The sequence below is a fragment of the Dama dama genome, chromosome 13, assembly GCF_033118175.1.
Source record: "Dama dama isolate Ldn47 chromosome 13, ASM3311817v1, whole genome shotgun sequence".
NCBI classification, from domain to species: domain Eukaryota; kingdom Metazoa; phylum Chordata; class Mammalia; order Artiodactyla; family Cervidae; genus Dama; species Dama dama.
The window spans coordinates 37901970-37915328 of NC_083693.1; the positions used below are offsets into that span (position 1 = coordinate 37901970).

Below are 13359 nucleotides of genomic sequence, written 5' to 3' on the forward strand. Positions count from 1 at the left end.
CAGCTATTATTACATTGGGTGGTAATTCTAATAGAATTCTACTTGTCCTCTGGGTTTTGGAGAATAGAACAGATTCACTCACCACCTGGTGCCTAGGGGCAGCAAAGGAAGCTTGAGAGTATTTGGGATCTACAGAAATCCCCCTGATTTGACTGAGTCTGGTCCCAGTTTAGAATCAACACACACCTGTGCCCATCCTGATTCCTGAGAGGGTAAGTTGGCAAAAATCAGGCTGGCAAAAGCATAATTTACAAGATCAACTATTACTGTCTCTTTTTAAAAAAGGAGACATAACATAGAAGTGTTTATCAACTGTCTTTGGTAGAGAAAATTAAAGTCTGAATTGAAGAAAAATGAGTAGTTAGGTTTTACGTTTTAGTTTAGTTTGTTTCATCAATCATCTGATGGGTTTACTGAGTGTGGTTTATTATTGTGATTAACTTCAATCTAGGTTTGTACACAGGCAAAAGCAGGTATGAATTTTCATGTAGACCCTCATGGCAAGTGACATACAGGCATGCAAACCCGCTGTCCAGGCCTCCCCTGGCAGTCAGTCCTGAGCTACCCCAACCTCTGAAGAGCTTACCAGGCAATGTGGGATGGACAAAACTATCCTCGGGGGTCCTGCTGACCATAAGGATGGCTCCAAGGATATCAAGTGGCCCACTAAAGAGGGGTAAACTGAAATGTGCTGAGATCCCATTACTGAAAGTAACAAGGAAACTGAAACCGACATGACAGCAATGGGGTACATATGTGTCTTCTGGGGTTTAATGCTGCTGTGGAATCAGCCATCCCAAGTTCTCTTTAAGCCATCATCATCGCGCATCTGTGTATGTCCTACACAATGGGAGCCAGGGCTGGGTCAAGCGAAGTCTTTGGACACAGCTTCAACGAAGTTGGGTGCCGACATCAGGATGCCGATGGTGCAGAGGATGGTGAAGACGGAGAAGGCCATGAGACACAGGCGGTCCACCACACAGGCCGCAAACTTCCACTCGCTGCACACGGCCTCACTCTCGTCCTGGCAGCGGAAGCGGTGGGCGATGTAGCGTACCTCCTCCAGGATCTTGGCCAGATCCGGGTCCCCCTCAGAGGGCTGGCCGCCATGCAACAGGTGCTCGTCATGAGTGGGGGAGCAGGCCACACGGCCGCACACGACCCCTGAGTCAGGGGTGGGTGCGCAGTGCATGCTGTCCAGGCCGCGGAAGCCAATGTACAGCAGGTTGCCATTGGTGGCTGGTGGCCCCGCCACTGCGCTCATCTCCACGCTGGCCAGGCTGCAGCGGCGCTGCTTGTGCTGGCAGGCTGGCCGCACCTTGTCCTCCCCGGGCCTCTTCATGCGAAGGAACCAGGCGCACCAGTTCAGGAGGATGACTCTGGTCTGCAGAGACAGCACAGTCTTAGAGGTGCTGGGCAGAGCCCACGGCTGATCCTGACAGCAAGGGGGACACAACTGTAATACCTGCTAGCCTTCGTGGGGGTGGACCCTAGGGATGACAGGTCTCCACACCTTCCCAGGCGAGTTTATACAGGCAAGCAGTGCCAACAGGGTATGATGGTTTAATCGATTGCGAGATGATGATAAAGCAACGCAGAAAATCACCCTGGGAAGAAGCTATGGGTACAGCGCCATCTCAGGGAAGACAGCCTGTGTGGGTGAAGAGAGTTGTCTTCTAAAGGGAGCCCTGAGCTGGGGAACAGAGCATTTTACATCTGGAACTAGGGATCGTCATCTTTAGCTCTGTGTGAGGTACCCCAGTGTGCAGCAGCAAATTCATAAAGGTGCCCCTGGAGACGTTAAGTTTTAAGGGGCAACCCTGTGACACTTGAGACACCATGTGCATCCCTAGCCTGAAGCAGTCCAGACTGTTATATTAGATCACTGCATTCCTTGCATGATATCCTACCCTTGCAAAGCAGATTTTGGAACTTGTCCTGATAAAAGGCAAGTGCCAAGAAAGTCATTGTGGAACAGACAAGCAGGGGAGCATGCTCCAAGGTGTGAGGTTTGCTGTGCCGACAGGTGCTAAGTTGTCAGGGCATAAGTACCTAGTAAGTTATTTTGATCTGTTTTATTTATAGAACCATTAAGTATTCCTTCTCTCCTAGATGCTCTCTGGAAAAAACAAAACCCTGACTCATGAAAGGTTCTGTGAACCATGACAGCTTAGGAACCTCTAACCTAATCCATTAGGCTGCAGTGAAGACTGAATGAGATGATACAAGACAAAGTGCTGTGGAAAGTCTGAAGCTGGGGTTGGCAGACGTTCTTTAAAGGGCCAGATGGTAAATATTTTAGCTCTGCTGATGGAGTGCAAAATCAGCCCAAATCCTTTGCATTTATGGCTGATATATACACACATATATATGCACTGTGTGCGTGTGTGTGTGTGTATGTATGGAAATATATAAATCACTTTACACCAGAAACTAACACAGCACTGTAAATCAACTATACGTGAATAAAATAAATTAAAAAAAAAAAAAGAATCTTAGGCTCAAAGAGATGAATAAACTGGCTCAAGGTCAGACAGTGAGCCTGAGTCACCTTATGTGTTCTGACTTCCACAGACTCATCCATAAAAAGGTCTGTCTGTTGGGTTCTCTGCAAACCCCGGTGACTTTAGCCCAGCCCCCACTGGGAAGGCACCAGAAAGCCAGAGCCAGAACTCAAGGAAGCACATGGGGTCGTGAATGTGCCCAAACCCAGACTTAGTGGTGCAGGAAGAGCTGAGCCTCAGATCCAGGGCTTTGCCTGCCACACATGTGGGGGTCTGCACATCCCCTGGGGCACAGCTCAAGCTAAATCTATTTTGAATTTTATGGCCTGAATCATTAGCTTTCAAGGCTAAAGCATCTTAGAAGATGAGATTATCCTTTTGGCACTTCTCAGTCTGTGCTTGTGACCTCTTCTGTTAGGTTATGGTTTTGTTTCTGGCTGTGCAAATGTCACATAATGCCACCTCACCAGCAGTGTTTTCTTCATGGCAACAGATTATAATGAAAGCTCCTTGGAGGTTGTTTATGTTTCAAAAACACATAGAAAGAAAGTAAAAAAAATGCAGTGTGTTATATAAAATGAAACGGAAATACACATTTCATATTTGCTTTGCACCATTGCTTTAACATGTTCTCGTGCTGAGAGGTGAATAATCAGCATGTACTCTAATTCAGATTTCTATGCAACAGTAAAATGCTACCAGGTCATTAAAAATGGTTTTATAACTTACTGCCTTAATTTCCTTCTCTGTACAACAGTCAAAACAGAAAAAATAAGAATATGTGTTTATATTTTGGCATCTGCATAAACACTGGAAGGAAAAAGAAATTAATTGAAATGGTTATCAATTGGTGGTGGAAGTAGGGGTAGGAATGGGAGCAGAATTTTCTTATTTATAATTCTTTGATTTTGACTTCTGATACTTGTAAATCTTATTTCAAACAGATGGGTGGATAGACAAGAAAGTCTTTCAAGGTTCTAAGTCAGAAGAGAATGTAGGTGAATGTACACAAATATGTCTCAGCTTTTTTTTTTCTTTTTTTGAGGGGTGGGGAGTGGAACTTCTCAAAACAAGCCTGCAGACTGTGGTGATATGACCTGTGTGAGAGGTTGTACCATTCTGGGGAGTCCATTGCTGATGCCATGAGAGAGTTATCAAGTATAAGGACTTGCTGTGGAAAACAATTCAAGGGCAGTCACTCTGTGAAGCCAATTTCTTTAAAAAAGAAAAAAAAAGGTCTTTCTTAAGTTAATTTGTGTGTAACTGTAAATTATTGTGCAATGGATACTTTTAGAAGGCCCAGGAACTCCCTGCTCCTGGAGATTAAGGAAATGCATTTTACATCTTGCAGCTGCATTCAGTCCTAAACTGACTCTGAATTTGGACTCAAGATTATGGGTCAGCAAAGACAAGGTTGTTTTGGCATGAGAGGGCTTCTTTAGCTCCCAGTGGTCCCTAAGCCTTGCTCTCTGGATGGGAAGACTGGAAGGTATGTGGGGCCCCAGAAACAAGTGGGGTGAGGGGTTGGGGGACAGCTCTGCTCTGGCTGGGGGTTTGGACACATCATCACATGAGGTGGGAAAAGTCCAGGCCCTGCTCAGCCCCCAACCAAGGTTTGCCAAGTGTTAAGCAAGATTGGGTATAGTGTTTAGGACACTGGACTTCCACGGAGCACAGCCGTGGCTTGGGAAGTATCAGCACACATCACAAGGCATCAGTGCTGGGAGACGTGGGACCATGTGGCCTGACCTGGGCTACGATGACAAATGTTTATTTTCCATCCATTTCCTTTTATCTCATCCCCCTTCACCACTGTTAACCTTTATTTTATAGACTTTTGGTTAAATGACTTTCCTATGTGTCTTGTGATAAAACAAAGTTTCATATATTGAGATACAGGGAAGTCATTCGGGTTTATGTATGAGTTAACTTGAATTTTATGCTAACTAAAATAGCCTACGGCCTGTCAAACATACATTGTATATCTGCTTTAATTATTAAAGGAAAGGGCACACTGACCCAAAGTAAAGTATGTCCATGATAAAAATAAAAGATTAAATGCCTCTCTTCCTGGGATGTCAGTGCTAGTCCTTTGATGATAAGACTCCTTTCTCAGGCACCAAGGCCATGCTGAATCAATGTGTACAAGCTGATCTGTTTTTTTTACCTTGAAGAAATGTAACCTCGGCTTGTTTAACGTTCTTTGTTCTGACAAGATACAAAACTGTGCTGAACACCCTGTGCTTCTCCAGAGTAGTTTCTCAGTCATCTGGGAAGCTGGTTTCCAGGCTAGCCCTCAGTTTGACTCAAATAAAATTCCTTTCTATTCTTCTTATTGTTTATTGATTATTTTGTAGACAACTGAATGTATATATGTACACTGCTCACCCTGTTTCTTACTCTTTTCAATCCTCATTCTGTTTTGAAGCTCTAACCAGCAGCTGTGTGTTCATCTTCTGTGTTGCTTCTAACGCTGTATGTGCAGAAAGAAAGTTTAGAAACACTGTTCAGTGAAAGGTGCAGAGTGGTGGCCTAAGCCCATTTCTGAGACGTCAGATTGTAAGGACAGCCCTGTGGGACCCTGGCAGCACTCACCCTACTCCCCTGGATGCAGAGATATGCAGACATGTGAGGAACTGCAGCTTTTTGTTTCAGAATCCAAGTTTTTTGGGGGATTTTTTTAAATTGATAAGTCATCCTCGGAGCCCACTCTGGGGAAGGCACCCTGACCCCTCTTCTGGTGGAGTTGCTGGGGAGGAACTCACCCACTTGGGCATCTTGCCACCATCAGGGTCGTGGTGGTGGTACTGTAGCACAATCACCGTGACAACCACAGAGAGGCCCACGATGATCATGGTGCTGGCGAAGTACTGGGCTGCAGAGAGCGCAGATGCAGGGGTGTTACCACAGCACAGTGCGGGGAACCCAGACGGTGGCGTCCTGACCACCAGGGGCTGGGGAGTGAGGCCCAAGAGCAGAGCATGACCTTTTCCAAGCCTGCAGCCCACAGCCCGCAGCATACAGACCTACCTCCTCCAGTCCTGGTGAGCAGCCTCACCAGCTGACTGAACTTTTGGGAACCCTGACTGCTTCTTTTGGTGAAAGTTAAGTGCACCTCACAGGACAGTGATAAGGTTGTCTGATAAGGAAGCATCATTGTTAGAACTGAAACCACTGGGACACAGAGGAGGTGGTCATGACAGTCATGACTGCAGGCCATGGGCAGGCTGCAGAGGTCTAGCAAGGGCAGATCTGGGTGCCACCTAGTTGTCTTTTCAGGCCTGGAAAATGACTTTACTTACTGTAGGCTCTGGCTCCATCAACCAAGAGCCATGGGGGTGGGGAGTGCCAGCTGGCCAGTCTGAAGAAGAGGTCAGCTGCAGCGTCCTTTCAGGCTGAGAACATCAGCTTCAGCTTTGATGGGTAAGGATGTGTTTCTCTACCTTGGCCCAGGTGAGAAGCAGCATGGAGCTCCCTCCTGGTACACTGGCTATCATCTGTGAGCTTATATGGCCACTTAGCCTCTCTGGGCCTCAGGTTCTTTACGGTATAACAGGGACAGAAATGCCTTCTCTGCAGGGTTGGTGCAGAGATTAACAATTTTATGGGCCAAGGGTATAGGAAAAAGTTGGCATAGGTGGGCATTATTTAACTGTCAACTATGATTATTAAGCCTTCAGTGTGGAGGAGGGATAAATTAGGAGGTTGAGATTAACACATACACTACTATATGTAACATAGATAACCAATAAGGACCTACTGTATAGTACAGGGAACTCTACTCAACATTTTGTAATAACCTACAAGGGAAAAGAATCTGAAAATATATATATGAAAGAATACACACACACACACACACACACACACACACACACATATATATATATATATATATATGTAACTGAACCACTGTGCTGTATGCCTGAAACCAACAAGATACTGTAAATCAATTATACTTCAAAAAATAAAAAGGGATTAGAAGCATGGATTCAAGTGCAAAAAGAGTATTAAAAATAATGAAACAAAAATATGTATGATCAACGCCTCCTTAAACAAGCAAAATAATAAATTATCCTAACATAAATGCAAATAAATAGATAAACCTTCATTGTGGCTACCCACCAAGGGGCTGAGATCTTAAACAGACATCCTTGTACAAGGCTAAGTATGTGGCCCTACACTTGGTTAAAAATACCTCCTACTCTCCAGGTAGGCAGGAACTCACTGCTTTCCATGGAGACCAAGAGGAACATACAAGGAGCTACTGGAGGAGGACATTTGAGACTTGACATCAGCATCAGGGACCTCTGGTAAGAGGAGGGAAGGGGGACCAAACCATGACTGTTATGGGCTGCATACTGTGTCCCCCTAAAATTCGTATGTTGAAGTTCTAAACGACAAGTACCTTAGAATGTGACTGTGTTTGAAGAGAAGGCCTTCAAAGAGGAGATTAATTAAAGTGAAATTGTTAGTGTGGCACCTGGTCTAGTCTGGCTGGTGTCCTTATAAAAAGGGGAAACTTGGGTACTCAAAGGGGCACAGAAATGTGAAGACACAGAGGAAACACCATGTCGGGGAACAGCAGAGGGTACCTGTCTGCAAGACAAGGAGGGAGACCTCAGGAGAAACCAACCCTGCTGGCCCTTTGATCTTGGACTCACAGCCTCCAAAACTGGGAACAAATCAATTTCTCCTGTGTAAGCCACCCAGTCTGTGGACTTTTATTGTGGCAGCCTTAGCAGACTCATACAGTGACCTACAGTGATCCAGGGTGACTGGATCCCACAGCTGAAATCTCGACAACAGAGGTCAAAGGCCAACAGCTGTCCTTCTTCTAGAAGGCCTTCCAGAAGGCCATTCTATTCTTCTAGACGTGGGCGAGGCACCCACCGAGCCTGTGGGTTCATCAGACATCAGGGCCTGCTGACTGCCTGGTTTAGGGTGGCTTCTGCTGCAGGTCTCTACTAAAAGTGAAAGGACAGGGTCAGAATGTCAGGTTGAAGTATCCTTGTTTCCGGGATGGTTCTGGGAAAAACATGACACCCAGAGAGGCTCTTTATGCCTATAGGCTCTCTGGTCAAATATTACACATCCAGGAAGCTCCAATAATAAGGGCCTTGGCTTCTGAATTTGTGAAGTGAAGCCTGAGGGTATCATGTAAAGGACCCCTATTCCTACTTACCCCTGGTTAACCACACAGGACTGACAGTGTATAAACTGCTTTCCTCCTTCTGACCTCCACCGTCAAGTGGGAGTGGGGACTCTCATCAAACCTAATATCTACTGGCAGAATGTTTGCTTTCTGTCCTCACAACCGGCTTGGAGGTCTGGTCCCCTGACCAGGAACTGAACCTTGACTGCAGTAGCCAGGGTATTGGGTCCTGACCTCTGGGCCACTGAGCACCCCTGCTCTGCATGTTCCTGCTTATTCCAGTTCAGTCCAGTCCAGGGAGGTGCATAGCAACAGGTGATGCTGCCTCCTGTGTTTGTTCTCTCCCCCTGGGCAGAAGATCATACACCTGCCTTTGTGTGTGGTTTGTTTGCTCTCTCTCTCCCCTTTGCTGGACCAGTCCCTGCTTAACCTACATCACACTCACATGACTGACTGTCTCCCTAATCACAGAGCTAATCAGTAAATACCTACAGGCTTTTCCCCCACAGCCAGCTAGTGATTGTTTAAATCTTTAGATTAGAATGGCTCCTGAGTCATAATTTAACAAAGGGAAGACCTCTGCACCTTGAAGGTACTCAGCCCAAGGGGCTAAGAGGGCTGTGCCCCTTTGCTGGTTTCCCTGGTAACCAATGGGCCAATCTGACTTCAATTCCCTTAGGTAACTGGTGGGGTGTCACTCCATGACCCTTTTGCTTCAGACGTGTAAGATCTCCCATCTATAAAACTATTGGTGTCTCTGGGCTCTTTCTTCTGTCTAAAGTCAGGGCAAGTGCAGGGTTGGCAGGCCTGTGGGGTGTAGCCCAACACGTGGCCAAAATATATTTGTCCTGTTCACCTTCTCTCACAAGCTTTAACTTTCTACAGAGATGTCAAGGTATCTCGGGAAACAACAGCTAAGAGTTAAAGTGTGACAATGAATTTGTGGAAAAACAGTGACTCAAACTAAAATAATGAATCTCTGATGGTAAAAATCTCTGGCTCCATAACAAGTGTGTGGAGAGGTGCATTGTGGGAGGAAAGGGGGCATTTCTGCATCTTAAGACCAAACCACAAAGCTGGACTCCCTGTCCCCTTCTGTGTGCCCAGGTAAGCAGAGGCCATGAGTCAACTCTGAGTAATTAAAGAAAGTCATCCCTTCACAGCAGAAAGGGGCGGTGTGCAGCTCTCCAGGGTCCTGGAGGACATGTTTCTGCTCTCTGCCTGTGCTGGGAAATCCCAGGCACTGTCTAAGCCCAGGTCTTTAGAGGAGCAGGATGCTTGCTTACCTATTAAGGGCACTGAGTCAGAGGTCGCAGGCATGATCTCAGCTACCAGAAGCATGAAGACGGTGAGGGAGAGTAAAACTGTGATCCCTGAAACAGAGACATACACTGATCCCTGAGACAGAAAAGAAGGTAAGGCCTGAACTCCAGGCAACCTGGGATTCAAAGGAGGTATGAGGGAAGTAGCCATAACATTCCCAACACCAAATGGAATGCCTGGTTTTCTATATTCACAGGAATGGGCATTTTTCTGAGGACTGTTTGAGTCATTTACCAGAATTCCAGAGAAATCCCTGGGGAGACAAACTGAGAAGCCAGAACTTAGAACAACTCAAAATAAATCATTGACTTCAGCACACATCTCTCTCCTTTTATTATTAATACATTAGTATCTAAGGGTAATTTCCAAGCAGTAGGAAAACCAAGAGATACAGTTGGAAGACATGGCTTCTGGTCTTGACTTTGCTACTTACTAGCTGTGAGACCTTGGATAAGTCATTTATGTGCCCAAGCTGAGCCCTATGAATAAAAATATCACCTGCTATATCAATAAACAATAGATGTTGCAGCCATCAAGCCATCACATTGCAGACTCCCAGATGGTGCACCCTGAGGGCATTCAGGATGAGAAAACACAGGATACTGGCCTCGGAGAGCTGAAGTATACATCACAGGAATGATTTCAGTGAACCCAGACCCTTTGCATCTTCCCAAGCATAGAAAAGCACTAAATTTATTAACTTGAGAAGTCTGGTTTTTAAATAGTAATCTTTTGATGTTTCAACTACTCTATCTGTGGCAAAAACTCCTATATATATATATACTAGTTTCTTCCTTATCTCTTTGGAGCAGTCCCTCAGAGCTATCTGGGATATTACATCCTGAGCCTGAAGTCCTTAGAAAGTCCACCAAATAAAACATAACTTCACTTTTTGGTTGAGCTTTGCAGCCAGAAAGTCGACTATAGTAGTCAGACATTTGTAGTCAGAAGTTATGGGTTTGAGAATGATATCTATGTGTTTCAAACACAATCTTTAGTAACTCATTGAGATATTGAGGAACTCATTTCACCAATCTAAATAATAGTTTTCTCATCTTCCTATTGGAGGATGGTAAGGAATTACATTGTGTGTGGCAATATAGAAATACAAGCTGATACTATATTAAACTAAATGGTGTTCTGTCCGCAACATATTCCAGCTGGCTACCACCAAGGGGTGGGGAGAGGTGCCAGGAGGGGAAAGGCAGAGGCCCCTCAGGGAAGAACTGGTCCTTCTCTTGGCATCCCCATCCTCTCTGCAGGATCAGAGGAGCTTGTGGAATCTCAGGAGGGCCCAGCCACCCCACACAGGGGGCTGGTGTCAGGGAGTCACCCTGGGCTGGGATGTACTGAGCAGACTCTGGGTATCTCTGCACTGGGCCCCTGACTGCCACCCTCAAAGCAGGCCCCTCCCATCCCAGCTCAGACCCAGTACTCACCCAGGGAGATTTTCTCCCCAGAGTCTGCAGGGAGTAAGAAGACAAGGAGGGCCAGGGCAGAGATGAGCACACAGGGGATGAGCAGGTTGAGGCCATAATAGAGAGTCCTGCGGCGGATGGTGACTGTGAAGGTCACGTCTGGGTAGGGTTCTTTGCAGCACTCGTAGAACTTCTCACTCCGCTTGCCCAAGATCCCTTCATTTCCGGGGGGCGGGGGAGGGGGGGAGAGGAAGGAACCACCATTGAAATAATGGGACCCTGTTGGTTTTAAGGGACTATAACACACACACAGAGGCATGGAATTTGCTAAGTGCAGAAAACTGGCTGTTTGAATAAATGCTTTAGTTTTAATATATATTTATTTAAGGGTACCTTAGTGATATTTGAACAAACTGGCAGATTTGTTTTTTTGGACTGAAGATTATATGATCTTTTTAGTTTTTGTCACTTTATTTAACTGAAGGATAACTGCTTTACAGAATTTTGTTGTTTTATGTCAAACATCAACAATAATCAACCATAGGTACACCCATGTCCCCTCCCTCCCGAACCTTCCTCCCATCCCCCTCCCCATCCTACCCTTCTAGATTGTCACAGAGCCCTTGTTTGAGTTCCCTGAGTCATGTGGCAAATTCCCATTAGCTATCTACTTTATGTATGGTATTGTAAATTTCCATGTTACTCTCTCCATACATCTCACCCTCTCCCTCCTCCCCTCCCCCCATGTCCATAGGTCTGTTCTCTATGTCTGTTTCTCCATTGCTGCCCTTAAAATTAATTCATCAGTGCCATCTTTCTAGATTCCATATATATGTGTAAGTATATGATATTTATATTTCTCTTTCTGACTTACATCGCTCTGTATAATAGGCTCTAGGTTCATCCACCTCATTAGAACTGACTCAAATGCATTCCTTTTTATAGCTGAGTAGTACTCCACTGTATATATGTACCATAGCTTCTTGATTCATTCATCTGTTAATGGATATCTAGGTTGCTTTCATGCTCTAGCTATTGTAAATAGTGCTGCAATGAACAATGGGGTACATGTGTCTTTTTCAATCTCGGTTTCCTCAGGGTATATGTCTAGAAGTGGGATTGCTGGGTCATATGGTGGTTTTATTTCTAGTTTTTTAAGGAATCTCCATACTGTCTTCCATAGTGACTGTATTAATTTACATTCCTACCAGCAATGCAAGAGGGTTCCCTTTCTTCATGCCCTCTCCAGCCATTTATTGTTTGTAGACTTTTTGATGATGGCCATTTTGACTGATGTGAGGTGGTGTCTCATTGTAGTTTTGATTTGCGTTTCTCTAATAATTAGCGATATTGAGCATCCTTTCATGTGTTAGCCATCTTTATGTCTTCTTTGGAGAAATGTCTATTTAGATCTTTTTCCCACTTTCCGACTGGATTGCTTGTTTTTCTGGTATTGAGTTGTATGAGCTGCTTGTATATTTTGGAAATTAATCCTTTGTCAGTTGTTTCCTTTGCTATTACTTTCTCTCACTCTGAGGGCTGTCTTTTTACCTTGTTTGTAGTTTCATTTGGTGTGCAGAAGTTTCTAAATTTAATTTAGTCCCACTTGTTTATTTTTGTTTTTATTTCCACTACTCTAGGAGGTGGGTCATAGAAGATCTTGCTTTGATTTATGGCAATGAGTGTTCTGCCTATGTTTTCTTCTAAGAGTTTTATAGTTTCTGGTCTTACATTTAGGTCTTTGATCCACTTTGAGCTTATCTTTGTGTATGGCATTAGGAAGTGTTCTAATTTCATTCTTTTACAAGTAGCTGTCCAATTTTCCCAGCACCACTTACTGAAGAGGCTGTCTTTGCCCCGTTGTATATTCTTGCCTCCTTTATAAAAAATAAGGTACCCATAGGTGTGTGGGTTTATCTCTGGGCTCTCTATCTTGTTCCATTGGTCTCTATTTGTGTTTTGTGCCAGTACCAAACTGTCTTGATGACTGTAGCTTTGTAGTACAATCTGAAGTCAGGAAGGTTGATTCCTCTAGCTCCATTCCTCTTTCTCAAGACTGCTTTGGCTATTTAGGGTCTTGTGTTTCCATATGAATTGTGAAATTTTTGGTTCTAGTTCTGTGAAAAAAATGCCATTAGTAATTTGATAGGGATCATACTGAATCTGTAGATTGTGTTTGGTAGTATTGTCATTTTCACAATATTGATTCTTCCTACCTAGGAACATGGACCATCTCTCCCATCTATTTATGTTGTCTTTGATTTATTTCATCAGTGTCTTATAATTTTCCATATACAGTTCTATGTTTCCTTAGGTAGGTTTGTCCCCAGATATTTTATTCTTTTGGTTGCAATGGTGAATGGGATTGATTCCTTAATTTTTCTTTTGGATTTTTCATTATTAGTATACAGGAATGTTAGTGATTTCTGTGTATTGACCTTGCATCTCATGACTTTGCTGAATTCACTGATTAGCTCTAGTAATATTCTGATAGTTTCTTTAGGGTTTTCTATGTACAGTATCATGTCATCTGCAAACAGTGAGAGTTTTACTTCTTCTTTTCCAATCTGGATTCTTTTTATTTATTCTTTTTCTTCTCTGATTCTCATAGCGAGGACTTCCAAAACTATGTTGAATAACAGTGGTGAGAGTGGACACCCTTGTCTTGTTCCTGATCTTAGAGGGAATGCTTTTAGTTTTTCGCCACTGAGAATAGTGTTTGTTGTGGGCTTATCATATATTGCCTTTACTATGTTGAGGTAGGTTCCTTCTATGTCCATTTTTTTGAAGTGCTTTTTAATCATAAATGGATGCTGAATATTACTGAAGGCTTTTTATGCATCTATTGAATGATCATATGGTTTTTTATCTTTCAACTTGTTAATACAGTATATCACATTGATTGATTTGTGTATATTGAAGAATCCTTGCATCCCTGAAATAAACCTGACTTGATCATGGT

General features: G+C 44.1%; 1 protein-coding gene across 1 annotated transcript in view; it reads right to left on the reverse strand.

Annotated features, from left to right (window-relative positions):
• Nucleotides 1-233: 233 nt before the first annotated feature.
• CHRNA7 (cholinergic receptor nicotinic alpha 7 subunit) overlaps nucleotides 234-13359 on the reverse strand; it is a 140693-nt gene continuing 127567 nt past the window's right edge. Inside the window, exons 7-10 of the mRNA XM_061159627.1 lie at nucleotides 10419-10613; nucleotides 8943-9029; nucleotides 5270-5379; nucleotides 234-1384 (exon numbers count right to left, since the gene is read on the reverse strand). Coding sequence (XP_061015610.1) covers nucleotides 866-1384; nucleotides 5270-5379; nucleotides 8943-9029; nucleotides 10419-10613 — 911 coding nt within the window. The 3' untranslated portion in view covers nucleotides 234-865. The remainder of the gene's footprint in view (nucleotides 1385-5269; nucleotides 5380-8942; nucleotides 9030-10418; nucleotides 10614-13359) is intronic.